The sequence below is a fragment of the Pezoporus flaviventris genome, unplaced genomic scaffold (assembly GCF_033815535.1).
Source record: "Pezoporus flaviventris isolate CSIRO_AGI_PZ_B2104156 unplaced genomic scaffold, CSIRO_AGI_Pfla_v1 ptg000016l, whole genome shotgun sequence".
Lineage (NCBI taxonomy): Eukaryota > Metazoa > Chordata > Aves > Psittaciformes > Psittacidae > Pezoporus > Pezoporus flaviventris.
The window spans coordinates 7,791,791-7,811,209 of record NW_026892564.1 but is presented as its reverse complement, the minus strand read 5'-3'; the positions used below and the strand labels follow the sequence as shown (position 1 = coordinate 7,811,209).

The 19,419-nt window shown below is 37.9% G+C and overlaps 1 protein-coding gene across 5 annotated transcripts in view; it reads left to right on the top strand.

Annotated features, from left to right (window-relative positions):
- The window catches only part of PTPRQ (protein tyrosine phosphatase receptor type Q), a 129,520-nt gene extending 125,581 nt beyond the window's left edge, over window positions 1-3,939 (top strand). For all 5 annotated transcript variants that reach the window (XM_061454683.1, XM_061454682.1, XM_061454681.1 and 2 more), the window contains 3 exons: window positions 1,118-1,253; window positions 3,018-3,141; window positions 3,426-3,939. In XM_061454683.1, coding sequence (XP_061310667.1) covers window positions 1,118-1,253; window positions 3,018-3,141; window positions 3,426-3,463 — 298 coding nt within the window. In that variant the 3' untranslated portion in view covers window positions 3,464-3,939. The remainder of the gene's footprint in view (window positions 1-1,117; window positions 1,254-3,017; window positions 3,142-3,425) is intronic.
- The last annotated feature ends 15,480 nt before the right edge of the window (window positions 3,940-19,419 follow it).

The window sequence follows — 19,419 nt, the reverse complement described above, 5'->3', positions numbered from 1 at the left end:
GATTTCATACTCAACACCCTTAAAGTGCTTTTCAAAGAGTGTGTGGGGAAGATTAAGTCTTCATGAAAGTGGTGAGTGTGCCTGTGTTTCATACATAGGTCTGAGTTCCCACTGAATGAGTGGGCACACTCCAAAATAGCAACCTGGACTCAGAGGTCTGCAGCTAATTCTCTTTCTCGTTGTCACTTAGCATGAGTCTGAAAATATGTGGAAGTAAAATCTGGGTTTGGTGCCACAGATCTCTTCCCTAAGTATCCAGTTTATCATGCATGGGAATTTATCCTCAGTGTCTTACAGGTGCACCCACCATGGGAGATAAAGCTTCATTTTATTTGGTATGGTTGTCACTGACAGCTTGACATTTCCCTCTACTGCAGGGGCCAGGGAGACTATTACTGGAGAAAACCACAGGTTTTGTTGTTTTGAGGACACTTAATGTTCCTTGGGGCCACTCTGCAGTGAATCCTATCCCCTTTTCACAACACAGTTACTTAAAGGGGCCAGCAAGGGCCAGATACCCCACCTGTGCTCAAATTCCTGATGGTTATAAAGTGGCATAATGTATTCTTATGTTCAGAAAACTCATTCGTTACTTTGAACTCATTAGAACTTGCAGGTTCAAGAGAGTTTTGCTCTACATTTCCTGATTATCTGCAGTGATATGCTCTCCATTTATTACACTGATTGCAGAGTTATTACACTGATAGCAATTTTGAGAAAATCTTGTGTTGTTTAGTCTCAAATACCAAAAGCATCACAGAAGCAAAGTATGATTTCACAAAATCTTGTGATGTCTTTTTCTTTGAATTAGTGAGCTCTAGAAAATTCACAGAAAAGCTGAAGAACCATTTTTCCATTTATAAAGGTTTGGTTTAGTTATAGCTCATTTGTCAGGTGGAAACCCTTGCAAAATCAAAATCAGAACATGGCACAAATCCAGATTTCACTTGATGCCATTCAGAAAGGAGACACACAATTAAATACTGAAAAAGATTTATTTTTCTGAAGTTTTCTTTTCACACTTAGTCTTAATTTAACCAGAATATTCTAAGAAAGTATTTTATGCTAAAAAAACAACAAACCCAACTTTCTTTTATCTTGTGTATTGTGTTTACAGTGCTGGTGTTGGAAGAACGGGTGTTTATATTGCACTTGACCATTTAACCCAGCATGTAAATGACCATGATTTTGTGGATATCTATGGGCTTGTAGCTGAGTTAAGAAGTGAAAGAATGTGTATGGTACAGAATCTGGTAAGATTTATATATTTATCAATAATAATATATATAATAAAAAAATAATATATTTATCTATATCTTTACCTGATCTTCAGCAACTGCACTTCAGAGGATTTTGTGAGACCTTCTGGCAATACTATGTCATGCTGTTTCTTGTATGGTGCAGCATGATTACCAGTTGCTTTCAGTTTTTCCGTCTGAAGTCTTGCTGCAGCTAAACAAGTGCCAGGACTTTCCTGTGATGATAAATTGTGGGAATATTTTTTTCATCATTGTTTTGCATTTTTTACTAGGAATAGAATAATTTGAAAATAAGGCAAAGTCTGGAGGAAAATTTAATGTCTTCCAGTCATAAAAAATACTTCAAAATAATTAAGAATGTAACTCATTCTAACTGGGAAAATAACTTGTCACACATGTGTACCCCAGGTACGTATGCTCCACTCTCCCCTGGCAAACCCAGAAAGATTTTCATTGCTAAATGCTCACAAGTAGCTGTGTGAATGCAAGAGATGATGGAGCTTTCAGAGTCTGCCTTCTGAACTGGAAAAAGCTATCTTAACTCCACTGAAACTTAAGACCTTTGTTCTAGAAATCCATAATTGTCTAGTGGATCCATTTATCATCTTGTCAAGTCAAGTACAAAGGCTAGTTTGAAACAATGCCATCCTATAGCTTCAGTAAGCAAGCTGTTAAAAAGTGTAATGTAATGAAGTACTTTGTACTTCAGGGGCCTGTGAAAAATCTGCTTTAATTACCCATGGCTCTAGAGCTGTGACCCTGAAACATACCTTGTAAGCAAATTTCTCTTGTAAATCCGAGACACTTAAATTGAAAATTGATGGCAGTTCTGAAACAAAATAGCAGTTTTTGAGCAGAAAAAATACATTAATATATTTACCTGTGCAAAAGTTAGGGGAGATAAAGTCATTTTGGTCATCTCCATCTATGGAGGTATTGAAAACCCATCTGGACAAGGTCCTGGGCAACATGCTTTATCTGACCCAGCTTGAGCACTGGGGAGGTTGCACATGATGATCTCAAGAGGTCTCTTTCAATCTGGACAAGTCTGTGATCTGGCTTATTTTCAGCCTGTACATGTTTTCCTGCTATCTGTTTTCATTCTCTGTTTCATTCTTACACTGCCTTATTTTGTTTTTCTCTTTTCAGCAATCATTACCCAGAGTTACTTTATGTCCGTGGAAATATGCAGTTAACTTCAGATGCCTACTCTTTGCATTATAGTCAGTTAAAAATGGTCCTACAGTTCAAGTATTACTAAAAGTAATGCAGGGCTTTTTTGCTCTTAGCAATGGGGTATGCTCCTAGAACACATAGATTTAGATTTACTTTAACTTTTGCATTTGAGTGCACCCTGCTGGTTTTCTCTATACTAGAAAGACAGAAATTTTCTTATCTAAATATTGCATTCATGTGGTTCATTTTCTTCAGTCTAGTGGCAAAAAGTAATCAAATGTATTTTCATAGAACAAAACTTTACAGAAAATGATGGAATAGCCTATTAGTTATGATTAGTCTAATTTCATATATCTTTACTGGGCATAAGGATTAACATGGTTTGAGAAATTTTAATGCAGTATACCTTGTCATGAGTGAAATCGGATCAGGCATATGTGACATAGTCGAGTATTGAGATTGTTGAGTTAAACTGCAGTTACTTTGAGAATGTCTTGATGTTATATGGAAAATTTGAAAGTTTTTTTGTATTAGAAGTACATTTTTCTTTTAATCAAATGTCTTTAAATTCATGTCTTACAGGCACAATACATATTTTTGCATCAATGTGTATTGGATCTATTGACAATCAAGGGAAGTAGTCAGCCCATATGTTTTGTAAACTATTCAGCGCTGCAAAAGATGGACTCTCTGGATGCCATGGAAGGTAAGGTGCTACAGATTGTCTCAAAAATATTTTTTCATAGCAGGTGCATTGACTGTCCAAATGAAGAAGCAGAAAAAAATACTCTGACATGTGGGTTTTGGCTTCAGTAGTGTAAATTTCTAGCATTTTGCTGCTCTTCAGTCTCACTCATAGTAACAGTCACTGATTAAGCTTTCCACTTTTTTCCCTGCAAGATCCTTTAAATTCAACCAAAGCAGTTATCTGCCGTTAGTCACTATTTATTTACTAGGTAAGTTAATCAAATGCATCTGTTTCTTTTATAGGTGATGTGGAGCTTGAATGGGAAGAAACTACCATGTAAATACTAAGACTACACATTAAAGATAACGTGACTTTGAAAGTCAGATTCATATTTTTCTAAGCACAGGGGCCAAAGTGAATTCCCCTATTTTGATGATTAAAACAACCACAGATGACTGAAACATCTTTTCTTCTATCAATGTGCCTTCATAGATAGGTTAAAGTATTTTATCCAGATCACTGAGCAATAATGATTTGCACTTCTGGTGTTCCATGAATATTGCATTCAGTATATATTTAAATAGAAAGTGTGTTTAAACATACTCTTTTTTTTTCCAGTTATAAGAAAAATGAGCCAAATATGATGTAAAAATTTCATATTCCCATTGAACTTATTTTGATGTGAATTTGCTGTGTTCTTTGTGGTTTGGTTTTAAGTAAAAGCTACAGTTCCTTGAATCTTTCTTGCTGGATTGGTTTCAATGTTGTCAGCTCTTGCAGATTAATTCCAATACTACTGCAGTGATCTTTACCTAACTGTATGTTCTTGTATTTTAAATCTTTTTTTTTTTACGAGTCATAGCATATCAGCTCGTGATCCTGAACAGCTGAAGAGTCACCTTCTGACATGGGGAGGATTATTCAGGTTTTACAGAGCATACAGCAGCTCTTCAGAGACACTTGGGGCTATTTAAGCTATTTTATAATCAGCAAGTTGTGTTTTTTAAACATACAATAGTGACTGCATATGTTCAGTACTGAAGTTAGTATTGTACAATCCTGCTACTTTTTCAAGCAGATAAAGTAAAACTGTACATTTATTATGTATATTACAATTGTTCTATTAGATTGACTTGAGTAAGATCTATCAACAGAGTAATATCTATCAGTATTAAATTGACATGAGTAATAGAACATTTATAATTCATTCACATTTCTTAAATATAACACTGGTATTTTGAAAGGTTACTCAAAATTTAGTAGCAATGTATTTTATATCACAGAGTTGTCAAGTTAAAAAATTGTTGCTTCTTCCTCAGGTTTAGCAAATCACTGTAGACACTGAAAAGTTTGGGAATTAATATTTGGAGATTTAATAAAAAAAGCCATCTTCCATGCCCCCTGACTGTCATTATCAGAACTAGATCTGAAACCGGAATGAGAGAAGTTTTCTCTTATTTGAGAAGCAAAGTAAAAAGTGGTAGGGTAGGAAGACTAGAGAAACAAACTGTGTGCCCTGGTTTTACATGGAAGTGATAGTATTTAGTTGATACTATGGGGGAGAAGAATTGGTTGCTAATGTTTTCTCTGTGTAAAGAAATATAGCATTTTAAGTAACACTAAAACTGTGACCTTAATCTGAGATGCAAAACATAATAGCAAAATGACTTTGGAGTTGCCATCTTATGTTCTGTTTAGACAGTAGAAATCCATAGCCTTGTTGAGGAGTCAAGCTCAGGGAAATCAGACAAACCTCTTTAGAACCTCGGAGGATGTGTGTCTGTTGGTGTGTTTGTGTGCACACACTCCGAACAGGATAGTAAATGAACGAAACTTGCCATCTCCTAGCTGTAGCTCGCAGACAGAAAATGCTATACAGTATGTAACATGACACTTTTTCATAAGTAACGGTAGGTGTTTGATGTCTTTTGAGAAGCTGGCAAGGATGATGCAGTGAGGACCCTTTGTAATGTAGCAGAAAGTGCCAAATACCTAAAATGAAAATAAAGAGACAGTATTTAAGGAGATGGAAACGGTCTGCAGAGATATTTTGGGCAACTTGTCTTTCAGGAGGACTGACAGTATTGTAAACATCACCTGTCAAGCTAAAAAGAAAACAATGCCTTTTAAAGCTGGATGGAGGAAGAAAGAGGTGATGTCCACAGCTGTTCAAGTCTCTGGCAGAGCATTCAGTACAGCTCTAGTTTCATTTGGTTCCTATGAAACATGTGTTCTTCATTTATTATACATGCACTTTAAAGTATTCTGACAAATTGCTTATAGGGACTTACAGATGTTTTTCATGATTTGTATTTGTACTTGGTAGCAGCACATGCAGCACTGTGGTAAATTGATGTTATAGAGTCATAATCTTGTATAATCTTATATCCACAGTGGTGGGATATCTGTATGTGTGTCATTCCCCTTTCAATTGAAAGAGAAAGCTAAGAAGCTGTACGCAACTTACAGATGAACTCCAGAAGTTCCAAGTGTGCTTCATGTTTTATAAAATACTTTACTTAACAACGAAGATTCCTACATCCTCCTTTAGAGACCTGCCTGTGGTCAGACACTACATTGAGTAGCATGCTTGTCTGACACCTTAGCTACTAGAAAATGGGACTCTCATTTCTGTAGGGAAAAAAAAATAATAATAGAAAGTAATTCCAACTAATTTATTGTATAATTTGATGAAAGCAATCTGATACATGCTACCTTGATACATTTTGTATTGTCTTTAGGGTAAAAGCAAATATTAAGCACAAACTTGCCACAATTCATAAGATACATGGTCAGGGAAAGAAGTATCTCCAAGCAGTTCTTTCCAAGAACTGATTTTCAGTATAAATACAGCAGTAGTTCACTGACCTTCTTGTGTGCCTGCCTGCCAGTGATTTACAGGGATAGGGGGGGACCTGTATATAAGGAGATCCCCCATACCACTGTTCGGTCATGAAGAAAGAATTTTCACATAGTCTCTTATCTTCCAGCCCTCCTTCATTTACACAGTGACACCTGTAGTGTGCTACTGACAGAACTGAAAAGCCAGAAGCAAGCAGAATTTGTCCAATTGCTTTCTAAAGAATGATTATATATAAAAAGCAGCAGACCATTTTCATTTTTAATGATGCCACTTAATTTTGTACAGATTCTTGGTGCTCATAAGATAGCAAGAGTGTACTCTACCAAAATTAGAAACTGAATAAACAAAAACCGAAGAATGCACAAATTTTGTAGGATTATTACAATTGTATTGGAATTAGGTAATACTGTATTAAATTATTCGGGTAATTTCTATATAAACGGATATATCTCCATACACAGAAGAAACAGCCTTTTTAGCTAGTTCTGTTAGATATCACTGGAAGAGGCTACTGTCAGTGTCCTCAAAAACTGATCAGATCTATTTACAAAAGTAATAGAAAGGCAGAAGATCATCATTTAAAATGCTTTTTTATACCTTTACAGGAGCGATAAAAATACTTATGCATTCAAATTTGTGCTTTTACTGTATATACAGAGCTATTCAGCAATTCAATTTCATAACATTGTGTGAAAGATTAATAATGTGTATTAATCTTTGTAACACCATCTGTGTACTGCTGCCATGCAAAGTATGCGCATATGCAGTTACTAAGAGACAAAGCAGCAAAGAATGAATCAATCATACTTCATCCTGAGGTACATGGCAGCAAGCTTTCCTGGTTACATACAGGTATGACAAAGCCTTCTATATGTGGACATGAATTTGCAGAGATTTAGGAGACAAAACCCCTTGAGGTCTGTGGCCAGAAGAGACTTTTTCTGAAAATATTTGGACAGCAAGTTAAAATTAAACTGGAAAAGTACCTGTTTTAGAGTATGTATTCCATGTGTATTAAGCGTTACACAAGATTATTGTCTATCCATGGAAATAAACAATAAAAATAGATCCAAATTAATTTTTGTTTTCAGAACTATGGAAGTTCTGAAACAGCTAACAGAGCTAGCTCTCTGTTTTAGGGGATATCCATGTGGTCAAGTTGAATTCAGGTTTGTTTTATAATCAAGTTACATGCCCATTCAGTGCTGCAAAGCCTGCAATGCATTGGGTGCATAGACTGTAACTGGAAGCCATTGACATATGGGGTTGGACATATCTTTGTCAGTTTTGAGTTTAAGGAAGTGAGTCACAGAAAATGTACTGAAAATGATCCACTGTTTCAACACTTCATGACTGTTGTGTCACCACTCCATGTATGGTGTTGAAAAGACAAGTCCACCCAACACTGTTCTCCGTTTTATTGTTTCCTATTGCTGTATTGTGACTGTATTAGAAAGAATTGTAAACAGTAATATGGATCATCTGAATTCAAATCCTGCAGGCATGACCTACATTTATACATCACTCTTGGGTAAGGTGTGTAGTGGTTTTATTTCAAACCTTCTCTCTATCCCTTTCCCTATGAGTTGGTTTCCAGATGACATCACAGAGTATCAGCTGCATTCCTCTGCTGGCGCTTGCCCAGTATACATTTTCTGCCCTATCCTCTCTGGGGCTATGTTTATGAGGTATGAGACAAGTGCAAACTGACTTTTGTGCTGATCTCAGAGCTAAACTGTGCTATCAGTTGCATATCTTTGCAGGATTGCCACTGTATACAATTGTAAGGATAAACTGTTTTTCTATCCAGAAGTTCCCTCTACTGCTATAGTAAATCCTGATACAAATTGTAGCACTGGTTCAGTTCAGTGTCAGCTCAAGACAGTAAGATGAATCCAATATTTGGTATTTTGCAATGTTTGGTGTTTTGCACATTGGATGAATCCAATGTTTGGTATTATTCCCTTCTCCCAAATGATGGTGAACTAATAACTCATTTTAATTATTTATTCTCACAGCTCCCTTTTCATGTAGACTCTTTCTCAGATTCCTCTATGTAAGGAAAACTGAAAATCAGTGGCTTTGCAGCATGGAATAACAATGTCTGTGGTACCTTTCACAACAGATCCGACATCATCATGCAAAGTTTGCATGAAGTTGTGTCTCTGCAATGCAGTTGAAAAACAACATTTAGAAGGTTTCAGTTATATTTGGATCATCTTACTCTGCTTGTTGATTGGTGTTACCAGGGTGATCTTTTTGTAGGATGACAGCTGCACCCAGCTATCCACTGTAATCATGAATAAACCATTCCAGCACTCTTTACAGTCAATAATGAGCTGAAGGAAGTTTTACAAGGATGTTCCCAAAATATTTTACAGGAGATGGAGTTCTAAATGATATAAAAAGAATACTTGGATACTGGAAACCTAATATGCAACAAAAGCTCCACCATTCACAGTTGCATTCCATGAAGTCTGCTGAGCAGGACGTGTGTCTTAGAATGTGTAGAGCATACTTGGGACAGCGTCACACAACCTATGAGCTGAGTACTGCAAGATACAGGGCACTCTTGCAGGATTGCACTTCAATCAGCTTTACTGTCAAGTGTTCCTGCCTCACTCGAAAAACACTGATTATGACAGCTGGCAACATCCTTTGTGGTTCAACTTAGTGCTAGGAAACAAAGCACTCTATTTAGTCCATTGTTTCACTAATCTTTTATACATAAATATTTTGACACCACAAATGTAGAACATGGGCAGATAGTACAGACAAAGAAGAAGTTTTTCTTCCACTAATGGAGGCATTAAACCTTTATGTCCCCCTCTCTCCCTCAGTCTGCTGTCTGCACGTGCTCACCAGTTGAGGATAATTGCAGATAAAATATATCCACTTTTAATTTGATTAATACATTGGTAATCAATCCCTTTCTCAGAATCCAGCATATAGCACTTACAGAACTGTGCCTTTTCATTTATCAGTCTTCTGCTGGGATTCACAGTAGCTCCATTTAACTATTTTTCTTACAGAATTCTACTAGTTTTCTGCCAGTATAAAAGAAATAATGCACATAGCATCAATCTGGGCTTGTGTTTTGTGCACAGAATTCTTAAATGACCTGCAAGAACACAATACTGCATCCCAGGCATGCACAAGTAATTGACCTGAGGGGACTGGCTGCCTAGCACGAAATCTTGCTCCCTTCTGAGAACAGGATAGTTATCTGACAAGGCACTGTCCAGATCAGGGAGTCCAGAGGAAGTTCCCAAAACTGACTGATGTTTGTATGGAGGATTTTAATCTGAACCTTTATTTACCAAGGCTAAAAAAAAATTCAGGCTAGCATTGCCATCATTGTCAGCAACTCATCTTCGCTGCTTAGGACACTAAGAAGCAAAACTTCAGTTGGTATTAATAGTGCCTTAAACGTACAAAGACATGCTGCCTTTATCATGGTTAACATTTAAAGTTTCACACATTTCTCTCCTTTATATCTTTGTGGTTTTTTTTCTCTTTTAGACTGGAAATTTGGGAATATATTGACTTTTTAATAGTTACAGGTTGTCTTAGGAAAATACTGAGCTGTCCTGGTAAAACAGCCATAAAGGAAGATGCTTTGATAAAAAATATTCTATAATAATGTCCATATTGTTGCAATTTTTCATAAATATGCTTACTTCCTGTGGGGTGGCCATTATTGTAGGAACACATCTACTGAATGTACTGTACACTAAGAATGTGACTGAGTACTGAAGAAGGCAGATGCATTTGTCACTTCTTGATTTTCCCATTCTTTTTGCCCTTCCAATTCTTCTTGTCCTTTACTGGCACTCCTAAGCAGGTTTTGGGGACATATCAGGTTGCTGGTTAATGGAGGTTAATTGTGCTAGCTATACCAACTCTGCACCAAATTTAATGAGGCAAACATTCCTCTCCTGCATACTGGTGTGCTCCTCCTGAAACAGAAGGGATCCCTGACATTGCTGCCAGAGCCAACTGGCAGTCAGAGAAAGATGGTCCTGTGCTAGAGTGGGAGAAAAGCTGTGTTTAGTTCCAAGTTTTCATAGACATTGCATGTCTGAAACAAATCACTTAATTTCTGTGTATGTCAACCCTCCTAAGCAAGCAAGCAGCCAAGAAACTTGTATGAAACCTTTTTTCCTAATATTTATGTGTCCTATGTATTTGGAAGGTCTGTGAGGAAAGCATTTTTTCCCAAAATGCCTTTTCACACCACCTATCACGACTAAGAACACTGTCAATGCATTCTTTCTCCTATAACTTCATCCCAAAACAAAGAAATGGCCAGTAGATTGTCAAGAGCCACTATGGGCACCATCACACATCTTTACTTCGCCTGCACCATCCCTTCAGTTTTCTCATCCTGGTAATAAAGAACTAGTGGTAGGGAGGGCATTAGCTAAGACAGCATTTGCAGAAAGCTAATATCATCTTTCTAGAAAGGTTCCAAGTGAGCACCCCAGGAGCCCAGCAGGCACATGTCACAAAAGGCACCTTCCTGCTTTTCCAGCCTTTGGAAAAAAAAAAATCTCTTGGCTGTGTGTCTGGAATAGCAGAAAAATTGCAAGAATTAAGATGCCAGTGTTTTTTTAACTTGTGATTGCTGCTAAGATATCACATCCACACATCCTTTATCACACACATGCCCAAGCAGATACTCAAGCTCTTGAAAGTAAAGTCACATCTAAATTGGTCAGGTCAGGCATGATTAGCTTACTTTAGGTAAGCAAAAGGAAGTATGACTTGGATTAACAGTCATGACCATGAAGTCTTGATGTACAGAAACAACTGATTCTGACTTAAACCAAAAAGAACTTGCAGGGAGTCAGACTGCAGCTTTCACTTTTTGACTATGGACTGGAACAAGTGGTGAGTTGCTCTGATAGAGCTGTGAATCACTTTGGGCAGTCATTATCTTGTTCTCCAAGACTGGGAAAAATGTTCAGCACTGTCTTGTAAGGAGACTTTGTGAAACATAAAATTGCTATAACAGCTGAAAGAAGGAGAATGCTTCCATTGAGAGAAAACTAATGAACAAGTGTCAAAATAGACAGTTGGTGTCAATTCCAGAAGGATTTAAAATGTAGACATGAGCTTGAAGAAACCGTGTTAATGGAGCCAATATCTGTATGAAAAGAACCTTGTACTTAACAAAAACCATTGTGAACAACATATCTGACACAGCGTGTATTAAAATACTTAGGAGAGAAGAATAGTATATTAATTATACAAAGAAATACTATATTCCACTCATATTCAGCATCATATGATGTGTTTTCCTTTCTCCTGAGAAAGAAATTCCAAACACAAGTCAGTATTTTGGTGAACTTTGGTTAGAAATTAATCTTTCCAAAGAAGCAAATCTGTGAGGAAGCCCTTATGGTTTATATCTAAGAGATTACAAATCAAATGAAACAAGATTTCCTACTGCTATTTTTAAATCATTCTTTATGCTCTGTATAGGATATTTTCAATCACATTTAGGAGATCAACATAGTATATCCTGTAGAAGAATTTGTGTGTAGTTCTGCATAGAGAAGGACTGCACAAATAACTTTAGGCTGTATATTTCAGCAGAGGCTAGCCTTGTGTTACACACAGCTTACATACAATTCAAACAGTTTCCATGCCAAAGAAATATCCCGTGACTGGCAGTGAGGGTCTGCTGGCATTGCTGGGTAATCCAAACCCCTGACTTCAGGAGGAAGTAAGTCAATAGAAGCTGTTGAGGACCAACGTCACTAAAATAGCCCAGACACTCAGCCCTGTCCTGTTTCACAATGGAGCAGTGAGATCACAGGGCAGTCAATGCCATCCATCTCCTGCAGGCGAGCCTTCCAAACATGTGCCCTTCTTCTTGTCTGTATAGCAGGCACACTTGTGGCTCTTGGGCGCAGGAAGTTTTCAGTATACACACCAGAGAGATTACAATCCACTCCATATTCCATGGAGCTCTTCTGTGTGTGAAGTTCTCCTTTTTTTCTCACTCATTTATTTATTTTTTTATCTGAAGGTCAAAGAGAGAGGTATAGAAAAAGGAAAGGAGTAATGACATAATAGGAGTTGGCTTGTGCTAGAGAATTTCAGGAACATGTAAATGTTACAGTGCTTAATTCTTGGACATCCTGCCATTGAGCAGAATCCTCATCTGACAAGTAAGATGCCAAACTGAAAGCATGCAGAAAAACAGCCATTTAAGAAAGGCTCCCTCAAAAACTGTGACTGGAACTTAGGAGACAACAGGGACTGACAATGCAGATAAAAAGTGGCAAAGTACACGTACCCACACAGCAATATGGTTGTTGCACCCTCTTGTTAGGGAACCTTCATCCAATTATGATTTAACTGTCTAATTTGATTGGAATTGCCGATTCTGATTTCTCCTTCTAAAAAGAACCTAGGAGAAAATCCCTTTTAAGCACTCAAATAATACATAGGAGACAGTGATTTACTTTCAGCCTCTGCTTGATTCACAACAGGGATCTGTTTATTCTTGTTTGTCACATCTCAGGCAAAGATGCTGATCCCCCGGCTAAGGCTGCCAGGGAATCACATGCACGCTCTGTCTTGCCCCAGTAGTGCCACTTCCAAGAATGTTCAGATACTCATTCAGAAAGGGCTGTAGCCTGAAGGGGGCAGGCTCTCACATGGAATCTGGAAAGCAACTGTTCAAACAGCCAGGTACAGCATTAAAAAAATTACAGGAGCCTGGCTGGATCTTCTCCCTCCCTGCAAGAGCTCTCATACTGAGACTGCCTTTCTTTTTCCACCCTTAATTCCCCTCAGTTATCCCAAACAAAGTTCTTTTTAATAGGGAACAATGACAGCAGAGTTCATAGCAAAATCAGGCAAAAAAAGGAATCTTAGCAAGTCCCATAGTCCGTCATACTTTGCTTGAAGGCTACATGACTCCTGGGAGAGGTTTATATAGCTGCTGCTCTGCAGCTAAGCCAGACTAAATCCTTCCATCAGGAAACTTGCCTAACTGTGCCTTGTTATAACTAATTGCATATATTGTTTTCTATCCACATAATCACCAGCAATGGTTTACTCTATTCCTCTTTGCAGCAATTGTTACTGTTTTCTTAATCACTGCCAGCACTTTCTCTTAACTTTCCTATTCTCTTTAACACCACATCCATTCAACGTTTACTCAATGTCTCTAAGACTCTCATCATTCTTGTTAGCATTCTGTGCAGCAGACGAAGTTACAGCTGTATCTGTTTTGAGATTCAGTGCCCGAAAACGCCCAGGATTACAGCTGAAGTCTTACCAGCCAGCTGAGAACAGGATGAAAGGACTACCTCATGCACCTCCTTCCAGTTGTCAAGTCGTAGTGCCATGTGGGTGTTCTTTTCTAAGCATCACGGCATATGTTCATCTATGATTCACTGTAACCCATCAGTTTTCTTTTGTAGAATTGCCACCTACATAGTTACTCTGTCCATATTTCTGCAGTGATCTGGCTTACCTAAATGCCCATTTGTGTCTTTCTCCTCTTCAAACTGAAACTTGCTAAAGACCAGAGTTCTGATTTGTAGCAATCAGCTTGAAATCTAAGCATGCCTTCCAACAAGCTGGTAATTCATGTCATCTCTGTAATATCTGCACTTTTGATGACCATATTCTCTATTCAATCATCCAAGTTATTAATTAAAATATGAGTTCCCAGAGCAGAACCCTGGGAAGTCCCTCATCTGAGAGTTCTCCTTTGATGAGTTTCCAAGGAGTTGAATACCCATAGGAGTTTCATTTTCCTATTCTTCATATAAGGATGTCATGTGAAACTATAAAAAACATTAAAATCAAGAAAGTGACTTCTGCTTATCCCACAGTCACAAGAATTATTCTGTTATGTCAGGACAATAAACAGATTTGGCACAGCACAGTCTTGAAGATAATTTAATGGGAATATGAGTATTCCATGTTGGTGTTAGTCATCCCTTTGTATTCTTACAGGTGCACGCAAATAATGTGTCACTTTCCAGTATTTTCACAGAATCTTGGGTTGAACATTTCATCTCCAAGTCCCTCTTTCCTACTTGTCCTGGGTTTAAGAATATGCCCATCTATACTCTTCTGCAATCTCACTCATAACCCACAAAGATATCAGGAAATGTCACTGAGATCAGTTCAGCCGATTCTCTAAGTACACAGAGAGAATGTTTTACTTACATTTTTAACACATAAGTTAATCTAATTGTTTTACCTGTTGGTTTTCCTGTCCTGACTCTTTCTCCTTTTGTTATTAGCGCTAATAATTTAGCTAACCAGCTAAAGGCACTTCATCCTTTAACCATAATTTGAATTGACAGAGGCATTAAGCACAACATCATCTGTTAATAGCTTTCTGTTGAAGGTCCCTTAGTTCTCTTACTATTGCAATACTTAATGAGAGGGTCTTCTTTCTTTTGTGTCTTTTGACAGTGATTTCTTGCTTTCTCCTTTGCCTTTCTGACTCTCTCCTAATGTATCTATGCTATCCTTCCTTTCCCAGTCTTAGTTCTGTCTTCTTTTTTTCTTTCCTATTTTGCTCTTGACTGCTCTCAGAATCAGACAATCATAGAATCAACTAGATGGAAAAGACCTTTAAAATCATCAAGTCCAAATGTTACCCCAAGACTGTGAAAACAACCACTAAGCCATGTCACTAAGGGAGTGATACTAAAATGTTTTAGTAGCACTGGTTTTATAATACCACCAGCACTTCATGGCACATGCTCTGCCACAGCTTGCTTAGTAAGAAAGAGATCAGTACTTGGTAGGGGAAATGTGGGCTTCAGCTTTAGACCAGAATATTAGGATAATTTAGGCTGGAAAGGACCTCCAGAGGTTATCTCGCCCAGGGCAATTTCGAACTTTGATCAGGTTACTCAGGGTCTTGTTCTGTCAGGATCGCCATTTACCTTGTAGTTTCATGAAGAGGTACCTACGGTCTCATGAAGAAGAGTGACATTCTGGTAAGTCCTGAACTGCTACTGAAAACACCCCTGGCAAAGCTGTGTTCAAGGTCCAATCTAGTGTGTGTGTTCTGAGTCCATCTTTCTAGGTCCTGACAATTTGCCAGGCAAAAGCACGTTAAAAATAACACACCTGCTGTGCCAGTAGTGAGGGATTTCTGCATAAATCCACAAGATGATGTTTAGGTACCTCTGGAAATTTACTGGAATAAAACATCGCACTTAGACTTTTCAGACATCTCTAAGGTTTTGCAGAAAGCCCTGGAAATCTATGTTATGAATTTAGCCACCGAAGCAGGGCACAGGCACCTAAGTCCCGTGGGGACCCAGCTCTTGATGATATTACTGCTCATTGGCATGTGCTAACCTACACTTTTCCTACTGTCTCTTGGTGGCTCTGAGATCCTTCTCATGGTTAGTTTAAGAAGGATTATCTATCTAAGTTTCCCTTTGCTGGCTTGTCCTTTGGGACCTGCTCCTGCGAGTTCTATCAATCAGATGTAAGTTATTACAAAAAAAAGTACTTTGGGAGGTGAGACACTATCTGGGTGCTCCAAAAGGGATTAGATAAACTCAACATGTCTGTAAACAGACACTAACAGAACTAGGTACTGATGTGCCCTACAACATCCCTGATTAGACAGCTGCTCATATTAATGAAGTACAAAGGGAATGGATGACCAGAAGTGGCCAGTTTCTAAATAGCCAGAATATTCTGCTGGATGAACTGACGCAGCAGGGAATTTCTGACATATATTTCTTATATGAAACTTGTTTTTCTATTGTAATAAAAGTTGGAAGAGGCAGTTACACTGATCCATTAACTACTTCTGTAAGCTTACTGTGTTGAAGAGTAAGGGTGTGAATGATGGGCATAGACTTCCTATATAAGGCAGGTCTGATGACTCTGGTAATTGTTGAAGGAAGTCATTTGGTTCAGCTCAATAGTTTCTATCACATGTGAATTCTTACGCTAGAAAGTAAAGTAAGGATGGCTGAGATCAATCCAATCTGTTCCTGCTAGTACTGCATTGCCTCAGGAATGACAGAGTTAAGATCATAAAGATCTAAACTAAGATGCAATCTTGCTGAACTGATGCTAGTAAACTGGACAAGGAGTGCTATGGAGGACAATGAGAACTTGACAAATCCCAGCATGCAATCTCTTCCAAGAGTATCTGTAGTGCCTTTCATGCTATCTTCACCATAGTTTGGCATGTCTGCTTCTTGAGATCAGCAGCGTGAAATGACAACTCAGCTGAAAAAGCTGTTGGTATAACTTGGACTCATCAGACACAAATCAATTCTATGAGTCTACAATTCTGTTGTCTGATACTTCCCAGTTGCAAGCAAATGATGAAGAATTCATGCTATTACCTCAGCCATTTGTGACAAAAATAATCCCAAGTCATTTCAAAACAAAAGCTATGACAATCAGAAAGCTAATTCCTTGCACGGGCCTGGTACAGTTAATAAGAAAATCCTAGATCATGGCTTACTTGGAAATTTTTGGGCTCTTGAAAAGTCACATCAAGCAGTCTGACTAACTTCAGTCTTATTTATAACTGTGTATACTGGTGTCAGTTTGAGTTAACGGGCATGACTGCTGGTCTGTGCATGTATGCATAAGGTTCTTGAATGTGCTGTGTGTAACTAAGATGACTGAGTGACTTTATTCAGAAATAAAAACAGAGTTACAATGTCTTTGTTATTAGACAGCTCCTGTTGGTGAGGAAAAATTGTTTGATCACTTCGAGCAGTTTCTCTATTGATAATTCAATTCTTGCTTGAATTTCCATTCGGGGACACTGTGAGCACACATTTATCGTCTGCCAGAAAATGTTATACAACTGAAGAAAGTGACATTGCTCTTTTCCAGTCTCATGTTTTCTCCTCTTACTTCAGATACATGACTTTGTGAGAAGCTTAAAACTTCCCCAAAACACTAAGCAAGTTCACTGTTAATTGAACCCAGCTCAGGACATACTCTCAGTACTGAACAGCTGGAATTCTAGAAAATAGTTTATGTGCAGTGCTACAAAATTTCTGGAACCACGGAAATGTCACATCTGAGATGCTTGACTGAGAAAGCACCAGAGACTTGACTGAGAATTTCACCCCAGTGAAAGGTGATAATCTGAATATCTGCAGGCTCTTTACCGTTTATAAGCTGTTGCTGCTACCTGCGTAAAACCAACTTCTTCAAAGTCAAATCCTCTGCCTGGAAAGACAGCTAAATATAAGCAGCCATAAGGCATTAATGCTGCTTCAGTGTGCTCATCCACTACCTTTCAGCCAGCATAATGGATAATACAATTTGTAACCATGGTGCCAATTCTGTGATTATTCAATAACTCCTTGTTCCATTAAATACTCAGGCCTAGCATCAGCTGAGACAAGACAAAACATAGATAGATAAATAGACAGATAGACAGATAGAGATAGGTATAGATACAGATAAAGATATAAATGTAGACGTATATTTATAAATACAGAGATATAGTCTACACAGACAGAGACACAGACAGAGACAGACACAGAGATAGATCTAAAGATAGAGCTATTCAATCAAGACAGAGGTGACAGAGATACAGGTATAGACATACAGACACAGAGGTATAGATATAGATATAGAGCTACATATAGATGATATAGCTATAGCTATACAGACAGATACAAAGACATAGATATATACATACAGATAGATATATACAGATATAGAGAGATATAGATATATAGAGATAGAGATGATATAGATGATATAGATGATATAGATATAGCTATCTATAGCTATAGCTATAGATGATATAGCTAGATATAGAAAGATATACATAGATATAGATGATATAGAGATACAGATAGATATAGTCTGTTCTATTTTTTCTGTTATTATAGTTAATCAATAATCCTTCAAAGTAATTGCAAAGCTTAGCGCACCAGCCAAACGTTTCTATTAGGCTGCTCTGATACATAAATGTTGTTTACAAATAATGACTCTGCAGGTCAACAGATTCTGTTATAAGCCAGCTGTTTCACACTTCACAACAAAAATATTTTCTGGCTATTTTCTCTAAGTCTAAACATAGCTATATGCTGTCCAGTTACCAGATTCAGAACACAGATTTAAAAGTGCTCTTCCAGAGATTCATATCTAATCAGAATAGGTGGTGTTTGTTCTCCTAAACTTTTCCTTAATGTTTAATTGTCCAATTATTTCCCAGAAAACATAATTTTAGTACACTTTCCTCAAGAACCCAGGCACTTACAGCAGCTCAACTGAAGCCTTATTTTTTGTTATTTTAGCAGGCAGAGAGGGCATCTGGCAGTCTTTCAGCCTGAAATGTTCTGCAGAGGCGTCTGATGAAAAACGAAATAGAGGCATTCTTTGAGCATGCTTTTATGAAATCTGGCTAAAAAGAAAAGGGAAAGACCTATTTTGTCATGCAGAATTTCTAAATGCTATCCCCTTTTCATTCCTGTCTTGTGTCTTATGTGCCAGATGAACTGCGCAGGGAAGAAGAGTGGCACATACAGGAGACCATGTTACAACACCTAGATCTCAGTGTACTTTAAAGAACACATTTTTGAGCCTTCAGGAATCTCGAAGCAAGTGAAATCTCAGTGTATAAACACACAGAAGTTATTAAGTGAAAATACATTAACTGAACAGAACATAGAGGTAAAGGAGTATGATACAGACTGCTGTACTTCTAGCATTGACAGATCACAGGTAACCAACCTTGTTTACAAACACGTACCTTAAATGACACACAGCTGAATACCAGAATGACCTTCACAGCCTGAAACAGTTCTGCAGCTGTTCAACAGGTTCCAGTAACAACATGATACAATATACGCTGGATTCAAGGTCATTCTTGCTATTTAATACAGTGCAAAGTTCTTTCTGGAAGACTTTATCTCAATGGTTTCTGCTTTCCAAAAGTAGCAGCTATCTTCCTTTTGAAAGCACATGCAGGTAAGATACCTGGGGATTCTGCATTAACATTTTCTTTAGTCCCAGATGCACTACACAGAATTGTTTTTTTAAGTCCAAAGGTGACACAGGCTGTCATGTTTGAGGGCTCACACCAGTGTAACTGAAGGGATTAGGAAGAAACTTCTCTGTTGAATACTCTTCAGAGCATCCTGTATCTGCCACTGAAGCATCTGACATTCACCTTTCACAAAAAATACAGATGACAGATTTGGTGGACAGCAGTGTGGCACCTTCAGCACTTCATCCCTGTATTTGATGGGAGATAAACCTTTAAGGACTTTTGAGGTATCTTCCAGATAGACAGGTGACTAGGTCATCATGAGGAAGGGATAGAAGTACATTTGTCTTTCAATGATAAGGAGCCAGCAGATGCAGGAGACTGTAAGTGACGCAAAAGGGCTTCAAAATGCACCAACTGCTATTTGGTGTACCAGTCCAACCCAAGTGGAGAT